We start from the raw sequence: 22,942 nt of genomic DNA on the forward strand, positions 1-22,942 counted from the left end.
TATTCCTTATCCTACCGAATGTTGAACTTTCCTTTCACGTTTCTTATAGATCAGTTTAAACGTAAATTTTGCATCAGCGGTAGCGGTGAATGGTGCTTGTCTTTCAGTACGTGCATTTACTCTGCCGTTTCTATAAAAATGTCGTCAGTGTGTTAACAATATTGTGACTGTATATGCGACTTAAGACTTGATATTATGCAGGTTGCACCTGTAATTTATTCGTCTTAAATTTGTTTTTTAGTATATATGCAGATTTATGTTTGTTATCTTCTTTAATTTTGCATGCGTTAACTTCTTACGTTGTTTGAATCATTCTTTGTTGTCATAAAGTCCCTTATAAATATGGAGCGCAAAATTAACATCAACTCAAATAATTGAGGATATCTTTTAAAAAAAAATCTTTAAACAATATTAATAAAATGCTTTCTTCGTTGTTTTAACGGGCGATGAAGTTAGCTAGCATTGCAGCTAGCTATTAATAACCCGCGTTAGCTGGTTGTGTACATTTTTTCTGCAATTATAGCTACGTCACCATGAACAAGAAAGACATTGTTGACCATTTTGTTACGATAAACGGAACAGTCAATGCATCCTTAGACTTTGATGACGCTCCATATTTGGTAATAATTACGCTGACAAGTGGTGCTAAAAATCCGGATGGAACTAGTTTGCAACAAACATGTATTCATTGTCTATGATACAAAACAAAAAGTTCAGTGAATGTAAATATCTGAAGATATCATCGAACTGATGAACGCATCAAATCAATTACTGCTGGACATAACAGACAAGTACTTGTACAAAACAGAAAAAGCACAAACACGCACATACATTATAACATTTTATTTCAAAATAAAGAATTTCTATAAAATTCGATTATGTCACCCAGACATTCAAAAGAAAATTGGTATGTATTAGTTACATATCAAACAATTCCATCACTGCTGCCATAAAAAAAGAAGTCACGTCATCAACTTCTTAATTATCAGCTCCTGTCAATTAACAGAACAAGACACATTGTCTCCTTGATATTGTTCAACATCAAGGATACACTTTTACAAGTGTCCAACTTTCTTGATTGAACAAAGAGTATCCCATATTTGGAAACTTTTTCAGCAAACTTGTATGATCAGTTTTCCGATTGCAACATCTGAAGATGTCTTTGAATATCTGTAAAATGAGATATTAATACACTATAATTGTACAATCTTGAAATTGATGCATTTATCTGCATTTTTTTATGCATTTGATTTCTTCCTTCTACAAAATTTAATAAAAAACAATAAATTGGTAAAGCACACTTCATACCTTTTTAGCATGTAGCCCTCTTACAAAAATGACCAAATAAACATCTCTACTTACCCATTCCCGGTGGAGCATAACCACGGCCTTTAGGAAGCTTTAGGGATGGGTCAACATTTCCCATAATTCCCCTTCCTTTCCCACTAAAATCTGTAAAAATTGAGACGATTTGAAATAACTATTACACTGCACTGTGATAATTATCAAGGACCAGATTTTCCCAACTTTTCCCTTGCAATTCAGTAATAATTTTTGGGATACTAGGTATCACATGTCTGCTACACACACATGCTACATTTATCAACATGAGAGCATTATCTCTTGTCTACCTCTCTGAGGCGGGGCACTGGTTTTTTTGACTATCTCAGGTTGTGATATTGGCTCCTTGCTTGGTTGTTGCAAAGGACTAAATCCTGGAGGTGCTGATGGACCCAAAGTTGTGGCCTGTAAACTTTGCGAGATACTGTTCAAAGTCTGAAATAATAGGGAGAAAGAAAACTCTGAATCAAAGCCCACATAAAATTCGTTAATATGCCATATTTTATTCCATCTGTCATGTTTCTTTCAGAATTACTCAGCCTGTGTGTACTCTATGTTTGTCACATCTAACAGATCATCTAGTTTGACTCCACTTATGCATTTCTTTAATACATGTAGCAATAACTGATTGATTGTATATTGTTTAATGCCCCTCTGGAGAATCTTTTACTCATGTGGAGATGTCACCATTGCCAGTGAAGGGTTGAAAAATTTAGGCCTATGCTCGGCACTTATGGCCTTTGAGCAGGGACGGATCTTTATTGTGCCACACCTGCTGTGACACAGGGCCTCGGTTTTGCAGTCTCATCCAAGGACCATTTAATCGCCTCTTATGATAAGCAAGGGGTACTGAGGACCTATTCTAAACCGGATCCCCATGGGACCCTTTAATAGTAATATTTTACTACAAACTATAGTATCCATCATCAACAAATGTGTATCTTTGGTCCAGACCAAACTTCATCCAGACCTTAGGGGCAAGATCAAAAGATCAATGTCGGATAAAAATCTAAATTCAAATAGTTAGGGGGAGGGGGATAATATTTCCCATAAGTTTCTGTCATCCGACATCGATTACACTTTATTGGAAACAGAAAAAAGACCAATGACTGTTAAAAGCCACATAATATTACATTTCAATGACCATGTAATAGTTTTAATGTACACTTTCATTTGTGAAGAAACAATAGAAAAGGTATACAGAGTGTTATTTGTATGTATGTGTTACCTCTTAATCGATTAGTTTCAACATACATCATATTTAGTTTTAAGGGGATGAAAACTATGTGAATTTAGTTTTTTGTCAGACATTGAACTTTTGATCTCACCCCCTTAGATTAGTTGTCGAAGAAGCTATTCTTATTTTGCTTATTCAACTTATATAAATTTGCTACAATTCTACATGAAATTCCCATTTGTTGGTAATTTCTTTACAGTTCAACAGAATTACACAACATATATTGGATCGCAAAAAACCTGTATGTAGAACGTGCTGGAAAAGTTGATGGCAGTTGATTATGCTGTATGTATTTTCCAAATTATCTAAATTCATCAATGAAATCCAACAAAAAATCACTTTTTGGCAAAGTGCCAAACTATAATACATTGGTACAGCGGTCAGTAACACACTCTTTACCATAGATGGATATAGATATCATAAATAAGGAGGGAATTTTATGGGGAATCGAGATTTATGGAGAAAATTAGTTGTCTTTTTCAATTTTTTATATACCACAAGGACAAAACATGGGCAAAACAGGCTGAATTTTGCAGTTCAATTAGCCCTCATAGACTGCTGTCGGTTTCCATGGCAACGGATGGTAGAAATTTGGTGGTGGGGTTGAAATTATGTAAGATGGTGCAAGTAAAGTTAATACTGTGAAAATCAAAGAAATCTGTGACATTGAGTGGCCAGACCCTATCTGATTTCTTTGATTTTTACATAGAATTGATCTTAAGATGTACATTGCACAAGATATATATATGTGTAGGATATTCTAAAATTGAAAACTTCCAAAATATTTGTGAAACACTGATGCCCCAATATGGGAAGCAACTTTTTAAAAGTAGGTCAAACTCAATGGTCAAGAGATCAAACATTTTGCTACCTAAAGAAAAGTCTTGTCACAAGGACTACAAAAAATCAAAACCCTATCATCAATCATTCAAAAGTTGTGGCCAAGGTTAAAATATTTCAGAAGTAGGTAAAACCCCAAAAGTTAAGTCTTGTCAAAAGGAATACACATGTGAAATATGAAAGCCCCATCATCAATTCATTCTAAAGTTATAGCCAAGGTTAAAGTTTTTGAGGACAAACAGATGGACAGACCAAAATCTACATGTCCTCGAATCTCAGATTACAGAGGCATAAAAAAGCTTTTAATATGAACATGGTATAGGTAGCAAATACTTACATTATAATTTAATCAATACAGATTTTTTGCTTGACGGACTTATTCTATGTTAATTGTTGGACTGAAAGTACATTGAAGGTAACGGCATGGCTGCATCTATCCATGCTACATTATCTTACACCTCTGACATCACAGAATACTCTACATGGTCTGTCACTTAAAGGAATTGGTTGAAGCTATATTTAGTAAAGGAAGATTTTGTAATAGGCCCCTGTGTTTTCATTGAATGAATCTCACACTGAACTAAAGAAAATATTACAGAAATCCTATGAAGAGGTACATTCGAACATTTACATGCCTGCTGCATGTAACCAGTGTGATGATCACATAGGCCTTACAGTTTGCTTAGTAGCTTGCCATTCAAAGATGTCATACCATAATCTGCTCTAAGATTGTAAGACTATCATGCTTACTGGTTTGGGTGTTTCCTCCTTTACCCAAGCTGCAGGAGGAACTGGTGCTGACCTTGGGTCTGGAGCCATTGATCTTCCTGCAAACTTCTGTCCTCCTTTGGAGAAACATTAATCCAAAAATTAGGGAAACAAAAGTGGCTCATCTAAGTTTAGTCATTTGCCTTCTAACCTGCTAATTAATCAAGACAGTGTTTTTAAATATTCTCAAAGGAAAGAGACAACACAGCTCATCTTATTATACCTGCTGAATATCCATGATTTAAGGGGACTCCTCTCCCAATACCTACTCCCTGTACACCTGTCCCTCTTCCTAAACCTGGAAAGTCTCCAACACTAGGATTGAAGCCAGCTGAGGGGACACCTGCTACACCTCCAATACCACGACCAAGGGATAGGAACTCTGTCTGTGTTGGCTTTGGGGGTGCAGGCTTTGCAGGAATAGGTGTGCCTGACCAGGTGCCTCGTCCTAGACTTACTGATTGCGGCTTTGGCTGTTCTGCCCATGGATCTTTTGGTGCTGGTGCCATGCTTGCTAATTTTAAATACAAAGCAGATGCTGAAGAAAATGGTAAATCCACTGAACAAAATCAGTAAATTTGTCTTGATAAACTTAATATAATAACAAATAGACAAATTCTACAGATATTTGTATTAAACTTCTATACGAATTGTAATCATCATGATCTACCTGGGAGGTGAGGACGTCTAAGGGAAGTCATGGACTGATTATCATCGTCACTTTCATCAGAGCTATCATCTTTAAAATTTTTCTGAAATTCATAATGTATTTACTTGTATCTGCATTACAGAAAGTGAATCAAAGTGATTGGATTAAGATTTTATCAGGCAAGTACAGAATCTAACTTTTTAATGGTACTTCATAGAAGTAATATTAACTGGGAACAATCAACCAAACGAATGAGAAAATGTGCTCTAAAGGAATGGAACTTAATATATCAGCATCACCAAATAGCATGAAGCTAGCGTAAACAGGATTTTTCGGTGGAATATGAACTTAGTATCTATTTTAAGTCCAATGTTTTAACATATTCATCGTCTTGTCAGTACACTATACAGTATAGTACCTTGTGTTTCCACTTTATCATTATGTTAGATGAATATATATATTTATCTTCACTTAAGGTTGCTCACTACACTAAAGCTTACACTCTTTATGACAATATTTCACAACATTGCGATTTAAATGTTTTGTGAAATTATTTGTTTCGATGGATTTGTTTGTCTATCATCGTAGGTAAGTGGTTAAAGCATTGAGCTGTTGAACGGCAGACCTTGAATTCAAATCCGCCAGAGTCTTTTGTTCATATGTATCAAAATAATTTTTTTTTGAAAATCATGTTTTTATCTAAATTTGCATATTTTTGGCCTTTCTGGCATATATACTTATCATATTATCATCATATCTTTTAAGATTAAATCAATACATACTGATATGAGAAACTATTTCAGGGTGTAGTGAGCCACCTTAATAAATGACAATTTCCACTCAAAACTTGTATTTGTTTGTTTTCTTCTACAACTATGGTAGTTTAGCCAGATCTTGTCAATTGCCCATGGAAATCCGATAGCATGCAGTGTACATGCCATCATCTGCCAGATGCAGTGTAAACAAATACCAAGCACCTGATTTGAAGATCTGTAATATTTATCGATTATTCAAATATCTTCAATTTGAATTTGTTACCGTATTTTAAAGAATATTTCAAGAAAATATACAAATTTCATATACTGTCTGAGTACCTGAGTATCAATTTTGGTTCTTGATAATTAGATGTTCCGAGAAGTACTGGGGTTTCTAGTAACATCACTAGTTTAATTATGAAACACAACACAAAGGTGCATGCATGTCAATTCAGGGCTGTGATAGAATTCCTCAGAAATCAGAGGAAATCTGGTCAAAAGGGAAGGAAAACACCTCATCCTTAATGGAAAAATATCATTTTTCGTCACTTTAGATTAAACCCAGAGTGTTTCATTTCTTCGAAAATTAAGTCAATCAGAGGATTTCCTCTGAAAAGAGCAGAGCTGCCAACATTATGAAATCAAAAATAGTAAGACGGGGGAGAACTTTTATGAATAAATATGTAATCTGAGCAATTTTAGGCATATTTCATATCCAAATTTTATGAATTTAGACATACTAATTGTCAAGCATTAAGTGATTTTACAACTGCAGAAAGTCAAATTTTATACATCTTTTATTGATTTTACCTTCAAAAGTTTGTGTACAAAATCTTGCTACATTAGTATATCATAATTTTACAGTTACTGTGTCAGTTATTCTGGCAAGTTTTTTAATGCCATTTTCCCCGCCGTGAGAAATGTTGAAGTTTGTCAAACAGATTGTACACGTAGCATACAAACTGATAATGTCAGTCTTTCTGACTTTGAAACGAATAGATGTTTACTTGCAAATTGTTCTTTGAATTTCTGGCCTCATTAGATTTTCTTCTTTGGGGGATTATTTTTATTTTCATCAATGCATGCCTTACATTTAGTAGCAGCTGCCATCATATTGTTTATTTAAAAGCATTAAATGATCAAGATTTTGTGTGTGTGTGTGTATATATATATATATATATATATATATATATATATATATCTGTGTTATAAAAGTAAAAACCAATGACGGACAGCTCTAAAACTTTCGAAATGTTAACTAAGCCAAAATCGGAAGATATATAGTAAAATTGTAAGGCGAATTTTTGGCCCTAAAATCGTAAGCCTTATGCCAAAATTGTGAGGGTTGGCAGCTCTGAAAGAGTAAAAATCACACCCCTGTCAATGTTATGGAGCCATGACAACATCCATAGCTAGGCCTGTCCAAATGGGTCTAAACTCTCCATGAACTAATTCAAGCTGGAATCTATTTAAAATAATGAATATTTGAATGTTATAGACAAAATTACAAGTACAGATATTATTCACATTACATTACCAGTACAGATACTTTACACATTACATTACCAGTACAGATACTTTACACATTACATTACCAGTACAGATACTTTACACATTACATTACCAGTGCAGATACTGTACACATTACATTATCAGTACAGATACTGTACACATTACATTACCAGTACAGATACTGTACACATTACATTATCAGTACAGATACTGTACACATTACATTACCAGTACAGATACTGTACATATTACATTACCAGTACAGATATTGTACACATTACATTACCAGTACAGATACTGTACATATTACATTACCAGTACAGATACTGTACACATAACATTACCAGCACAGATACTGTACACATTACATAACCAGTACAGATATTGTACCACATTACATAACCAGTACAGATATTGTAGACCTTATACTACAAGTACATTAAATTTTAAACACCAGAACATCATGATGTCCTGCGCCGTTTCAGATGTTCACATTTACAATACCTTAGACAGAGCACTATAACTGTTCTTTTGTTGAACAGGGGGCCCCTGGAACCTCTGACCTCTGGAGGGAGTGTGGACTTTCATTGAGGAGGGAGGCAGGGTGACTATTGGGTTGTTTGTGCGAACAGGAAGGTGTCTGTTTGTCAGTTCAATCTTAAACGGGCCACAAAGACTATCTGACATAGCATACCTGATCAAATTACAAAACACCATATAAAACTTCAACAATGAACCAACACTGGACACAAATTTCTTTTAATAACATGTACCAAATTCAGTCCTGAAATTAAAGTAGGGGTTACATGTACCAAATTCAGTCCAGAAATTAAAGTAGGGGTTGAAGAGTTATTATACACTTTAATTTACCAATACCAAATCAACACACTTTCAATGTTTGTGCTTCTTTCAAAGTTACAAACGACTTGCGCACATCTCTGAATGATGCCTAGTTACAAACAACTTACGCGTATCTCTGAATGATGCCTAGCGAACAGTATTTACATTCCAGTTCTTCATGGTAGTCACACCTGAAAAATTATCAGTATCTTCATAACGGTCAAAAACGATACATGTACATTAATGTTACTCCTCAATTCAATGCTGGAACACTAGAAAGCATTATGTTGCATCGGATTTTAAACTGCAAAAAACCTTTTATAGCTCAGTGGCAAATTTAAAGATGGGGTGGGTTTAGGCAAGTACAATAAAACATGTTTACAATGAACACACTTATAATGAATTCACATTTTTTCAAGCAAAGTGATTATCATTCCCTATTATTTTCTGAGATAACTGAACTCAAAGTTCAATGGTTATAACAAATTAAATTACATTTATAAAGAATCAAAATTGTTCTTCCCTTGCTGCAGAACTGTACCTCTCTGAAAAAATATTTTGACATAACAGGGAGCTACAGATCCACCCCTTATAAAAACCTTCCATTTACGGCACACAAAACTCTGCGCACGGTTGAGGCCTGATATCATTGTATTCTTGTGTTGCTGTCTCATAAATTTAATATAAAAAAATTCTTAACATATTTTACTACTATACTTGTGTCTAAACATACCTTCAAATATTCAATATCTATGCACAAAATTTTCGCCGATCAAACTTTAACAAAGGTGTTTTATGTACTGCTGAAATAATAGTATCAAATATAATAGCTACTTGCTGTATTGATGAAATCATACTTAGTGTAGCCCCTTGAGTAAGTTACTATGGCATCAATCGAATCCTGCGTGTTCAAGTTGCTGTGTTGATCATACTTGAAAAATGGTGTCACACTTATTAATTTTAAATTGCTGCGTTGAAGAAATTGTACTATATGTACTAGGTGTGCTAATACCTGGCACATTCACATTCTTCAGAAAATTGAGAAATCTTTGAAGAACTTGCAAGTTGAATTTGCACAAAGTACTATTTTTGATTTCATGGTCTAGAGCTGATGAGCTCTTCCTTGAAAAAGGAACCTATTCTAGAACAGTTGGACATTGTAAAGAACAAGAGCCACAAATATCCAAATATGGCCCTTTAATTTTGAGTAATAGTGTGTTCGTTCTACCACAGTATGACAAAAAAACCTTGCATTATCATGATCACATTTTTCACGGGAACTAAAACAACAGCAAGTTTTACTTTTCTGTTCGTGTTTTGGCAACTCGTACATATAATTTTCTTGATTTCAGATTGGAAAAAGGGATTGCAAATTGGGTAAAACTTGCTAATTTTGGCGAGGGGAAACCACTGAATATTGACGGTATTTTAGCACAAAAAAAGTCACTGAATCCTCTCCCCACAAATGAATTATGAGGGAATAATAAAGCAGCTGATTACATTTTTATTGCCTTTTTATTTTTGAGCAAGTAAATTTTTCAAGTTGGTATAGAGATTTTCTAGTCAGAGCAGCTGAAAAAAAAATTCTAGACCCCTGATAGAGTGTAAATGCAAAGGGCAATTTACATCAAGTTCATTCTTTTTAACATGTGGAAATGAAATGTACTATCACACAATTTGTGACACTTTTTGCATGCTATACAGCTGTTATATTGATGAAACTGTATGGCAAGCTTTTGGATGGCATGCTGGAAGTTTTGTTCCAAAGTTACGCAATAGAAAGAAATTGCATACCTGGTTTTGGGTTCATAATCCCAAGAGTTTGAGGTCAAAAATTCAATGACCCGTGTTTTTGATACAGAAAGACCTATGTGTTGATAAAGGTCATAGACCATGCCCTCTAGTTCATACACTTTCTTGAGACGATTAGGAATTCCCAGACAAGCTCGACCATGAATCCATTCCAAACAGTACACAGTTTCTGTGATGTCATTGCCCTACAAAATAAAACCAAGCAAAACCAACATAACATAAAATCCAGTGTAACGTCAATTATTCTGTAAAGAATGAAGTAAAAGATCACATGACCAGAAGATTGACAAGTCAGAAAGGGCTCCGCAATGAATATTTTAGAGGCAGGCATGACAAAAAAAGTGTTATTATCTTATCAATATTTAAAAATGCAAGTCCTAAAAGTCAATAAATGTAAAATCTTAAAGTGTCATCCTCCACCTAATTAAAGTATTGTGTATAAAATTTATGAAAATCATCCCATGGAAACTAACGTTATTGTGTGCCATAGAGAGTGTTGTTATACACCTTAATTTTTTCCTTTATAAAACTAATACAATTTAGAACCAACATTCTAACTGTTAAATCAACTCTCACACCTGTGATCTATTGACCGGTTAACAGTTTATGAACTGCTGACCAGTCAATAGTCTGCTCCATTTCTAATGGCTAAGCAAGTCACGTGATTTTCGGTCTGCTGCTTTGTTTACGTAGTGGCGAGGCTTACTGATTTGACAGATGATAAAATACAGAATTAATTAAATGCGACGCAAAACAGAAACACGAAAAATGTAATCATTGTCTATTAATTAGGATATTGAGTAATATGTTTTCTTTTAAACTAGTGGATACATTGATACATTTTTGCAATCACTCTGAATTGTTAAAAGTTCAAAGTCAACAAACAACCTAAAAATGAATGTGTATAACAAAACAGTTATAGACCACATCCTCAGACAACAGCTATTTTGTTTGATCCACAAAAGGATCTGTTGCCCACAGCCTACGGCTTCAGGCAACAGATCCCTTCTACGGTGAAACAAAATAGCTGTTGTCCTCAGATGCAGTCAATAACTGTATACTGATGGATGGACAGACAGATTATTCTTAGATTACTATAGGGCACCTGCCATATGACAGAGCACTAGATATGTGGTAAGAAAACATTTCGATCAGTATACACTGTGTTGGGCCATACCATCCATTGCAATAATTCACTTACTACCTCTCATGAAAGCAACTTCACAAAAACTGCCTCACATTTGTAAATGCTCCAAATTTTGATATTGTTTCAAAACACGTAAAAACAAGAGGTACTGTGAGCAATGCTCACTAAGAATACCCCCCGCTTACCCCAATCTCCCAAAGGGTGTTGGTAATAGGTATAAACTACCTCTTTTCTGAGTGTAAAAAACAAATGGCATGACAAACCGAACCATAATGCTACTTCGATGTCCAGTGTGCATGACCTTTGACCTTTTGACCCCAAAATCGATAGGGAACATCTTCATCTCATGAGTAGTCCATATGTATGATATGGTGACTGTAGGTGGAAAGGATAACGCTTTAGAGCCTGGAAACCATATTGCTACTTAGATGTCCAGTGTGCTTGACCTTTGACCTTTTGACCCCAAAATCGATAGGGAACATCTTCATCCCATGGGTAGTCCATATATATGATATGGTGACTGTAGGTGGAAAGGATAACGCTTTAGAGCCTGGAAACCATATTGCTACTTAGATGTCCAGTGCGCTTGACCTTTGACCTTTTGACCCCAAAATCGATAGGGAACATCTTCATCCCATGAGTAGTCCATATATATGATATGGTGACGGTAGGTGGAAAGGATAATGCTTTAGAGCCCGGAAACCATATTGCTACTTCGATGTCCAGTCAGTCTACACGAAAAACTTTGTGAAGCACAGGCCCTTCGGGCCTCCCAGTATAATAATATTGCAAGCCTGAACAATATTTGAATGGCCCAAAATGTTTTTTCTAATTTGACCACTTGTCATTTGCAAGGTACAAGCATGTTCTACTGTAGGAAAATACATATCCAGATGACCATAGTTAAAGAACAACTGACATTATTATATCTTATTTTATTTTTCAACAGATCAGAAGCTCATGTTCTACTGTGTTTTGTATACACCACTTACAAAACATTGTTTTTTCCTGAATTAAATCTCAGCAAAGGCCCACCCTCGGTCCAATGGGGCTTAACTCTTCGATTTCTTTTTCTCCTTGTACTACTGGTTTTTTTTTTTTATTATTTATTTGGATCTGATGGTTGTGATTGCGAAATACGCTTGTGAGGTTTGGAATTTCACTGACGAGCCCCTCCCTACATGGGTTGAATATCATTTTACGTCCCTCTTGAAAATATTTCACTCATATGGAGACATTACCACTGCAGGTGAAGGGCTACATAATTTAGGCCTATGCTCGGCGCTTATGGCCATCGAGCAGGAAGGGATCTTTATTGTGCCACACCTGCTGTAACACGGGACCTCAGTTTTTGCCGTCTCATCCAAAGGACCGCCCCTATTAGTCGCTTCTTACAACAAGCAAGGGGGTACTGACGACCTATTCTAACCCGAAACCCCACGGGAATCCCAACACGGACATTGGAAGTTAATGTAAATATATAGTATGTGCATGTATTTTTTATATATGCACATACTATATATTTACATTAACTTCCAGTGCCTGTGCCTCCCTATACTTCATAAAAGGCAGGATGGTTGATCATTTTTCGATGCGAAATTTCATTGCTACATGTAAGTCATGACAAAGTCTGAGTCAATCTCACGCTATATTTGTAATATATACAAAACATAAAATAAAACATTTACAGGCCCTCCGGACTCCTGGGTTAAATATTTTTAGAAGCCCGATCCCGATTTTACTGGCCTCGGGCATCGGGCCACCGGTTAACGTCGAAGACTGTCCAGTGCGCTTGACCTTTGACCTTTTGATCCCAAAATCGATAGGGAACATCTTCATCCCATGGGTAGTCCATATATATGATATTGTAGGAAAATGGAATTCTTTAGCTAATGTTGCAAGCTTGATTATATGTATTTATAGCTTACGATCTTTTCTCGTTATTTCCAGTCGTTGACTGAGTATGTTTACATACATGTGCATATGTGCCATGTGTTATTTTATACACTCGATGTTACCGGTGTTATTTATAGTTTTAATCAAAGGGTTGTATGTAAAACCACAAGTTATTAATATGACTATTGCCTACTTACGCTGATTACTTCAGTAGCATGGTGTTCATCCACATGTTTGTGTATATAGCGATTTTTAATGTGATAAACAAGCACGTTGTTCGTGTTAGGTGCCATATTTGTTTATAAAAGTCAGAGTTAGGGCCGCGTCTATTTTTATTTGACCCCGATCTTCGGGTCAAAGTTGTTTAGGTTGCAGACGGCTGATTTTTACTACGAAGAGTGCTTATAATGTAAGTGTTTGGTCTTTATTATTATTGGATTTATAGACTTGATTTTAAGTTATTTTAGTTATAGATAAATGATATAGTCCCGTAGAATACTTAACCGGGGTTGGATTGATGGGGATTGGGATTGTCCGGGGAAAGTTAGAGTTGACCTGTCTGTACGTGCGTTGCCCCGTCCCTGGTGGGGTTGTCCCGTCTGTTGCCCCGGACTTAAGAAAGGGTATATAAGTCAGAATCCAACAAGATTCTGGGAGATAGCTAATTTTACTTTACGAATAGGACGTTCCCAGTGTTGCCTGATAAGGCTGATCTGGAGATTAATTAATTAATTAGGATTAGATTAGGTAATTACTTAGGTTAAGAATCATTCCCAGTTACCTGTGTTCAGAATTACTGGTGTAAAGTCACAATTTAATAATAAGTGTAAGATTCAGAATATTATTCATAGAAGTAACAATTCAACTAATCAATCTAAAGAGGGGAACCAATTATTATTTTATACCAATGATAATTCAATATATGGATTTGTTATCTTCACCTTTCATTGGTTGGGTCAGACTATAACTTAGTATTAATTCATACAATTGGCACCAGGTTCAGTCGCTATAACTCTATTGTAATTGATATTGTTACGATTGTTCTTTCATATTCTGTGCATGAAGTCCCAGAAATACTTCTGGAGTATTACATTGTTGTATAACAAACTTCACCTAACTTATACATAACTCAATAAATTAGTAAACTTTACATCAGAGTCAATTTTCAAAATATTGGATTGTTGTCAAGGAAGACAACTGGTGGCAGCTACTACAAAATCAATCGCTTGGCCGTTACAATACGGTGACGGTAGGTGGAAAGGATAATGCTTTAGAGCCCGGAAACCATTGCGTCTACAGACGGACGGACAGACAGACGGACAACCTGATTCCAGTATACCCCCCCACAACTTGTTGCGGGGGGTATAACAATGTTCTAGAGAAGAAAACTGAAAAACAATGGACAAACTTCAATCACGGTACAGAGGAAAAGCAAAATATCAACAAACGAAAAAATTTACTCGTATCAATTTCAACTGTCATCCAACCTGACATACATCAATTTCAACTGTCATCCAACGTGATATCTCCAACATGACAGAGGGCATTATTCTTGTTTAAAACAATGAAATTTCTACTGTGGTTTCTACTTGTGTGCCAACAACTAACCAGACAATAAAACGGAGGGTACTCTGGTTTCTCTCCATTAGGATTCACAAAATTCTCTAGCTGGATCCACAGCCCACGGTAATTTGAGTCCGCATTCTCAAAGTTTTCCATTGGTATTTTATGATAGTCTTCACCTGATTACAAAACGAATAAGAAATCTATAAACAAAATATAGAATGTACACTGCAAACAAGAAATGTTTTAGAAATATAAATACCCCTGTGTGGCAATAGTGAAAAAAATCAACTTCACATCTAGAATGTCTGTAGAGACAGTGCAAACTAGAACTGTTCTAGTGGGACTAATACCCCCTGTAGTGCACATTTTATGGTGGGAAATAGTGAATTTGTGCTCATTGAAGAATAAACACATTCTTTTGACATGAAGATTCTTGAGGTCACTCTAAGGTGCATGTATACAAATGTTTCACGAAACCTGTCCTAGTCGTAGCACTTATGATTGCGATTTATGTCTTACTTTTTAGAACTCTTTTCTCTGTGGAGGTACATTTATTAATAATCCTACTAAGGAAAGAAATATTCACTATTTCCTCACGGTTTTGAATACATACTTATCATCTGCAATAACCCATGTTGAATAATGGAAATTTTGAGCCTGAACTCCATTTGACGTATAGAAATTTCTAGAATGTTATAAAGATTGATAGGATAATTCTTATTGACTTTCATTGAAAAAAATTATATAAGAAATAATATAAAAGATCTACATTTACAGAATTTTAAATGCCATGTATCGATCTACTCAAGTGAGTCAAGTTTCCATCAATAAGTAAATTATATTCAAAGGATTAAGAAAAAAGAATGAGTAAAAAAATAAAAAATAAAATTGCACACAAGTGTAGGAAATTTTATCCTGCATCAAACACACTTCAAACCATGGATATATACATGTATTTGTTTAATTACTGTTTGTTGTAAAATAACCTACAACACTACTCACATATCTGTATACATTTCAAACAAATCAGACTCAATTTGTCCCTTAGATGCCTTGAAATTTATTTTTTCCATGCTTTTGTATTTTATAATTATCTTTTTTCTGTTTAGGCATGTAAGCATGTACACCTGTACTTCCGGATTTACGTGATCATTTAATAAAAATCATTATTGATATTGCACTTAATTTCTAACAACCTTCAAAAAACTCTACAGAAATGTTCCACTTGCAAAATTGGGATTTTAACCAAGCTCTCCCATTACCAAATATCATAATATCATATTTTCCTAAAAATTTGTAATGTTTATCATTTGCATGTACATGTATTATCATATTAATCATACTTGTGATCCAACAGAAAAAAAATAGCCGAGTAAGTTGAGTCGCAGTGTTTCAGATTTAAATTAACTGTTAACGAAGAAATTTAATTTCTGAACATGTCTATGAGAATTAATGTCTTGAATTCTGCCTAATGCTAAATATCCATATACACTAACGGTGATGCAGGCATATGACACACATATAGCAACACTGCCCCCTGTATTTTTGTAACAACTGTTTTCATTATCATTACATGCAACATTTGATATATTGACTACACCCCCCCCACCCCACTTTTTTAAAAGTAGCAATTACATATGTAATGATTGTGGATATACAAGAGTGAAGCGATGGATTCATTGCCTTTACATTTATTTCAGCAGAATGGCATTTCTGTACTTGTGCATAACAAAGAAGGATAACTCCAATTGATTTAAAATTCGGGCTCAGACTGTACAATATTATTGTGCAAAAGCAGACTGCAAATCATTGTGAATGTTTTCTTCTTCCACCATGTCAACAAACTCCCGTCAGGTATATACTACCACTAAATGATCTCAGACAGGGCCAGCATGACGGCCATATTGCTCATTTACATGCATGTAGGAGCATTTACAATAGCCCTAGACCACTCGTAGAGTTACGATCAATATTGATCGTAAATCGCAAGTCGTAACTTTTGGTGAAACGGTCGTACGTGCTACGTTCACATTTAAGTCTACGTTTATGATCTACGATCGTTTAGCGAAACGGCTGCCAGAATATTGAAGATATGCTTAACATAATTTCTGAATGATACTACATGGATGACTACTATTCAGCGTACATGAGCCAGAAAACGACACATCTTTTATCAACAAAATCATCCACAGACAAATGGACTGATGATTTCATTATACCCTCTCCTAAACTAATGCAGTAGTCTCTGTGAAAGAACAGATCATTGCAAAATCTAAAAGAAAATGACTAAGTCAACGAAGTTGAAAAAACACCCGTAAAATGAAAATATCCATAATATTCTTGAATGTTAAATGAATCTTGTTAAAATTACATAATATAGTATACACAATGTTTGAATCAAATCTGTTCATTGGTTTTTAAAATATAATCTGGAAACTGACAACATCCCCTCAAAATGAAAAAAAAAATCTATAACTTTCTTGAATATTAAAATATCTCAATCAAAACGGCAGATGCAGAACTTCATTATTCATACAAGATATACATAAAATTTTAATGAAATCTGTTCATTGGTGTTAAAGATATTTGGCAAATGCTGTTTATGGACAGACATACAGTGATTCCACTATACCCTCACAAAAGAATAAATGTGGGTTATCTATTAGTCAAAGGTAACCATTCTTCAAGATACTGACCAGAAATTTCAAAATAACTTTTTAAAAAATATCATTGGTCTTCATTAATGCGAAACCTGATGACATTTACAAAACAGCAAGACAGGTGACCTTGACTAGTTTTGCTACTGATGTGACCATGACAAATTTCACTACTGATGTGACCTTGACAAGTTCTGCTACTGATGTATGACTGTGATAAGTTTTGCTACTGATGTGACAGGAGCATGATGAAATTCTAAATGTACCTTCTTACAAAAATTTCAAAGTGAATATGAAATGATCCTTTGACAATTTACTCTACAAATACACTTACTTTTCTCTTTACAAGCTCCTCTATATCCTATAGGGATTCTTCCTACAAAAAAATAAAGTTTTTTTTTACAGTTACAATTATACACCATTATCAATTAACGTACATATCAATATCAAAAGAAAGAAAAAGTAAGCAAGCTCACATACCACACACTCTAACATTACTTGACAATGCCTCCTATAATGAATGGTAATGCTATGCATTACTGCAAGAACAGGACGGATGGGCTCAAAATTCTAAGTTCAAAAGGGGCATAACTCCCAGAAAAATGATTGAATATACACATCTACAAAGTGTGCCCTTACTAACTACAAAGTTTCATGATATTCTGTTGAGCGGTTTCAAAGGAGTTACGCTAACAAGAAAGAGATTGATGGACTGACTACCCTGTGACATTACCTGGTTCTATAAACCCATGAAGTTACATATTCTGTGAGCCTGTGACATTACCTGGTTCTATGAATCTGTGGAGTTTTTTACTAATGCCTCGTCTGATGCTGTACTCAATCACGCCGATCTCAGCAGGCAAGTAATGACCGTCATCTGTTACACACAGTGTTTGGAAGTTGATCAAATAAAATACCTCATTCACAACCTCTGAAAAATGCATGATGAAATTGTCTCATTTTCAGAATGAATATCATATGACCCCTGTAATGGCTAAACTCCAGCTGCCAAACAAGAAATTCCACAGCATTACTCTGTCCTGCAGATACCTTAAACAAATTTCATTTTGCACTTTGGGTTGGGTGAATATCACCTAACCCTTATATCCCAGACCTTCTTAAAACAGTGTTTTATTTCCTAAGAATAAGAAACCTCTCTTTCCCTGGAGATTGAAATTTATCTAGCTGAAAAATGGGGGGGGGGGGGGGGGGGGGGGAATGGGATGTGTGATTAGATTGCTATCTTTAAATGGCAGCTGAGTTGGCAACTATGATTTAAGGTCATGGTATCATTTTGAAGGTTTCATCGAATAAATATAATCAACCATTGGAATTTTCAAAATTTTGTTTATTGCTTGATTTATTTTACCTAGAATTTTAGAATTCATTTTATTTGAAGTCTATGGAAAGGGCATGTTTTATTACAATATTTTTAAAAAGAAATTATATTTTCATACAAATTTACATAAACTATATCTTAATGAAAATGTGATTTAAAATTAATCATGGACAACACACATTTTTAGAAAATTAGATTTTTCTTATCGTTATGAAGGGTAGATAACTCTTTAAAAAAAGGCTCAAGTGCAAAAAGGTCCGCTTCTGATCATTTACCATGCAGTCATGTGAATTTCATCTACCTTCACTTTTATCATTATTTAACAATAAACATATATGTTGATTTAAATCTTTCAAAATGGTTTATTATCCTTTTGTTATACATTGAATACCTTAATGATACTTTAAAAAAAAAAAATATCAGTGGTAATTGTACAATTTCAAATAAAAACAGTTTTATTTGTTAGTTTGTTCAGTTCTAATCTAGAAAATGAGTAGTAAGCTAAACTATCTTTAAATTTAGGTCAATTCAAACGAATTTCAAAACAGCTGACCTTCCCCTGGGAGCCACTTCTCTCGTACTATCCTTCTCTGCTTGAGTCGTTGCTTTTCTGTCTCGGCATCATTATCAACACGTTCCTATCACATGCAAATATGTATAAAATCATTATTACATTTCTAATACTTTGATACCAATATTAGATGTCCAATAGTAAAGAAGATCTTTAAATATAGTATTACTGTGGTTTCATCAAAATTCGTTGAGCATAAATTTTGTGGAAAGAAAATTTTTTTTTACTGACTTGGATCATATTTTTAAAGTCCAATGACAACTACTCTGATAAAAGTAGATCATTAAACAAGCAATTGAAACGTAATTTGTAATTTATTATAATAAAGGTATGCATTTAGCTCATTATTTACAAGCATACTTAACAGAGAAAAGTCTGAAAAGTAACAGTAAACAATATTAAAGTCCAAGGGCAATAACTTTTGAAAAATGAGGTTGACTGAAAAGTAATTTGAATTTGATCTATAAGTCATCAATATATAGAGATAAACCAAAAATCAGCAATTATATACAAATACAGCCAAAACAAATTTGGAAAACTAACCATGATAGAAGGATGGACGAAAAGGGGAGACACTTTATAAAAGGAGTCATTTTATTGCAGGGGCATAAAAAGCATAAGTAGAGTATTTTAATGGGATAATAAGCTAAAATAGAGATTTGATTCGTTCCAAGTTACATACAAATTTGATTTGTCCATTTGCTCGATTAAATAATATATACTTGTTCTTTCAGTAAGCTATATACAAAATTGATTGTCCTTTAAGCTATTATGTTCTGACAACCTGCAACACTTACAGAGAGCAACTGTCCTTGGTTGTCCATTCGAAATTGATCCCCTTCAACTCCTCTCCTCTGCTTTTTATATTCCTTAGCCCTCATTTCATATATTGCTTTTTCCTTCTCTGGCAAAGCCTGTGTCAACAGATGAATAACTTAATTATAAATAGAGTGACATGTAACATTTATAGTAGGCTGATTGATTAATAGCAGGTATCTAAAAATCTGTGTTGGCCGATATATTTAGCCCTCTGAAAATGCCTGGGAAGCTGCAGAACTACAGTTCACTGGAAACAAGAGGTCCACAGGCCCTATTGGTCACCTGAGAATTAGTTAAAAGTGTCACTAGTCACAAAGGCTACTAAAAAAATTTTGTTCTGAATATGTAAGCTAAATTCTAATATTCAGCAAAAGTACACATATAAAACAAGATAAGAGAAGAACATTTTTGAAAATTGGTCACTTTTTGCCCTGCCCCTAAGGCCCCAGGAGTCCTGAAATTTACAATTTATGTCCCCCTTGTCCTAAAGATGCTTCATACCAATTGCAATAGGCCACCTGCAGGACTTGAAGCTAACTTTTATGTCACCAGTCCAGCCGGACTGATGGGGTATAATTTCAACCAGTCCGCAGAAAAATTTACCAGTCCAACAGTTTTCCAGAAATAATTAAACATATTTCGTTAATGTTATTAAAATGAAATTTAACTCAATATGCCTCAGACAATATTGTAACATTTAAATGTGGGATTTATATTTACGAACCAGATTCGTCTAATATTTACAGATCGAAGAATGCCAAATGTGTGTATAAAATTTCATACGTATATTTTCCAAAATGATGCTTTAGAAAATTAACCAGTCCCATCGGACTGACTAAAACAAATGTATGTCAGTCCGCCAGACTTTTAACCAGTCACAGACTGACGGGGCATATGTTAATTTCGAGCCCTGACCTGAGTTTACTCAGGTGATCTAAAAATTGAAATAGACCAGAAGGCAATTATGAAAACCTTGTGGGCAATTTTTCTTCATATTTTTAGTTCTTATCCCCATATCTAATACTGTCACATCAAGATTTTAATATCAAACAAGATGTGTTTACGAAACACTGACGCCCCTATAAGGCAGCAAAGTAATTCTGGTAATAAAAGAAAGGTTTTGTCACAAGGAATACACATGTGAAATCCCTATCAATAACCTATCAAAAGCTATGACCTTGGTTAAAGTTTTCCAGAAGCAGGTCAAACTCCAAGGTCAAAGTCATGAGGTGGATTTATTATTATTTAAAAAAAAAAAGTTTTGTCACAGGGAACACACATGTGAAATATGAAAGCCCTATCACTAACCTATCGAGCCCTGCTGAAGCGACGCGAGATTTCCGGTCGCACGCGTTGACTGAATAAACAGATTTTGACTGCATAAACAAACAAGCGATAATGTGTTAGTGACAAAGGAAAACACAAGACAGATTTTAAAATACAATTTACTGCAAAAAGGGATTTTCGCCACTTTAATTTTTTTTCGCCATTTTTGAGAAAAAATTCGCCATTGGTGAAAATGGCGAAGGCCAGCTCAAGCACTGTTCTTTTCTCGAAGCTCTTAAAATTTTCGACTATTCTTTCTAAATCATCTAGAATTGATGCGTTTTTGTCATGTCATACATAAACTTATCTCACTGAACTTATTCTTTAACAAATTCATTTTTCACCAGTTTTTATTATTGGGAAAAGTGCAATTGGGAAAAAATCGGTAATTTTTGGGAAGGGGCCAATATTCGGACCCAAAATGATTAAAAAATCACTGATGTCAATTGCCTAGTTACAAAAGAGATACAGAGTTCACAATTCTTTGATATATAAGCAAGAAAATACCAAAGTAAAAACTCCCAAGTACCAAGAAAAAGTTGTGCCACAAGTCAAAAGATTTTATGATGGCTGGATTGATCTGAGCTCTGAAACTGATCAATCCATGTTGTTGTTTTTCTTCTAATCTAGAAAACTTTTCTGAACTACCGTTTAGCAGCTATTGAAGTTCTTTATTCAATTCTGGAGATATTAATTCACCTAGTCTGATCAAATTTAGCCCAGCTAAAATAAAGTCCTTCAAGTTCTGTCCAATGAATGTAACTTCCTACTTTACTTACGTACTTTATCAATAATCATTTCATTTGAAAATACTTTAAAATGGTATGTTTCAAATATCACAACTAAGCCTATTGTCGCCGAGGTTATTCACATGATGGATCTAATAGAGCTAACCTGCCATCGTGGATGAGCAATAGGAACAACGTCTTGCATTCCATTTGGGAAAACACGTCCTTCCTTTCTCAGAGCAGGTTCAATATCTTTCATAAAAAAATAAAATGCGTTTCGGACCGCTTTTTTGGGCATGGTGTCTTACGTTATGAGAGCAAATCGTCTAACTAATGTAGTAAATCTGATAATGTAGCAAACTCGTGTTCCTGCGGCTGGAAGCTACCAACGAGGCCATCTACTTATTGGATGCCGATCCCGATGTCAATTACAACTTTCGGTTCTTGTAAGGAACGATAACTTTGTGTGTAGTATCTGACCTTATCAGAATATAAATAAACCGCCGCTGTTTAGCCTAAACTTTAGGCCTATCTAGAACTCACTTGTACAAACGTCCCAACCTAATTAAAATTAGATCCTTTGATCCGCTCATCCACCATGTGTAGCGATAGTAGATGAGCGGATCAAAGGATCTAATTTCAATTAGATTGCATGTGCCCGGGCCATTGATCTGTTGATCGAAATTAAATGAATAGGGCCTAATCATATGACTTTAAGATGGTATGATCAGCTAAATGTAGAGGAGAAAAGAATAAGATTCTTCTTTTTTTTAAATCTTTATTTTCATGATATTATTAATCTAACTTGGACACTGAGGATATAGTGATCTGCCATGAATTTAAACACCCACTCTAAATTTTCAGAAGTATTTTAGAACATGCATGATTTCTGAAAGGCAATAAAATTCAAACATCAATATATTTGAAAGATCCATCACCGATTTGGTAGGGATCAATAAAGAGGATTTTTTAAATATATTTTTGACATCCTCTTTTCCATGCTCTTAAGCTTAGTGACTGCAGTGGCTCAGTTATCAGATATTGAAGTTTTGTATTATTTGTTCCCGAATAATAAATTGAAGTTTTGTATTATTTGTTTCCGAACAATAAATTAGATAAATAAAATCCACCACCAAATC

General features: G+C 34.7%; 1 protein-coding gene across 2 annotated transcripts; it reads right to left on the reverse strand.

Annotated features, from left to right (window-relative positions):
• Positions 1–828: 828 nt before the first annotated feature.
• Positions 829–22,232, reverse strand: LOC125681311 (protein maelstrom homolog). Of its 2 annotated transcripts, none has more exons than XM_048921343.2 (15): positions 21,970–22,232; positions 19,728–19,844; positions 18,913–18,997; positions 17,805–17,951; positions 17,355–17,396; positions 14,406–14,539; positions 9,737–9,939; positions 8,071–8,133; positions 7,607–7,796; positions 4,857–4,938; positions 4,410–4,700; positions 4,169–4,263; positions 1,632–1,776; positions 1,363–1,452; positions 829–1,170 (listed from the first exon to the last, which is right to left on the reverse strand). In XM_048921343.2, the coding sequence occupies exons 1-15, from the start codon at positions 22,099–22,101 to the stop codon at positions 1,130–1,132; spliced, it is 1,857 nt and encodes a 618-aa protein (XP_048777300.1). In that variant the 5' UTR covers positions 22,102–22,232; the 3' UTR covers positions 829–1,129. The 2 variants fall into 2 exon arrangements, with proteins under 2 accessions (XP_048777300.1, XP_056012960.1); XM_056156985.1 differs by having other exon boundaries at positions 22,112–22,130.
• Positions 22,233–22,942: the final 710 nt, after the last annotated feature.

Source organism: Ostrea edulis, chromosome 2, assembly GCF_947568905.1.
Source record: "Ostrea edulis chromosome 2, xbOstEdul1.1, whole genome shotgun sequence".
Taxonomy (NCBI): domain Eukaryota; kingdom Metazoa; phylum Mollusca; class Bivalvia; order Ostreida; family Ostreidae; genus Ostrea; species Ostrea edulis.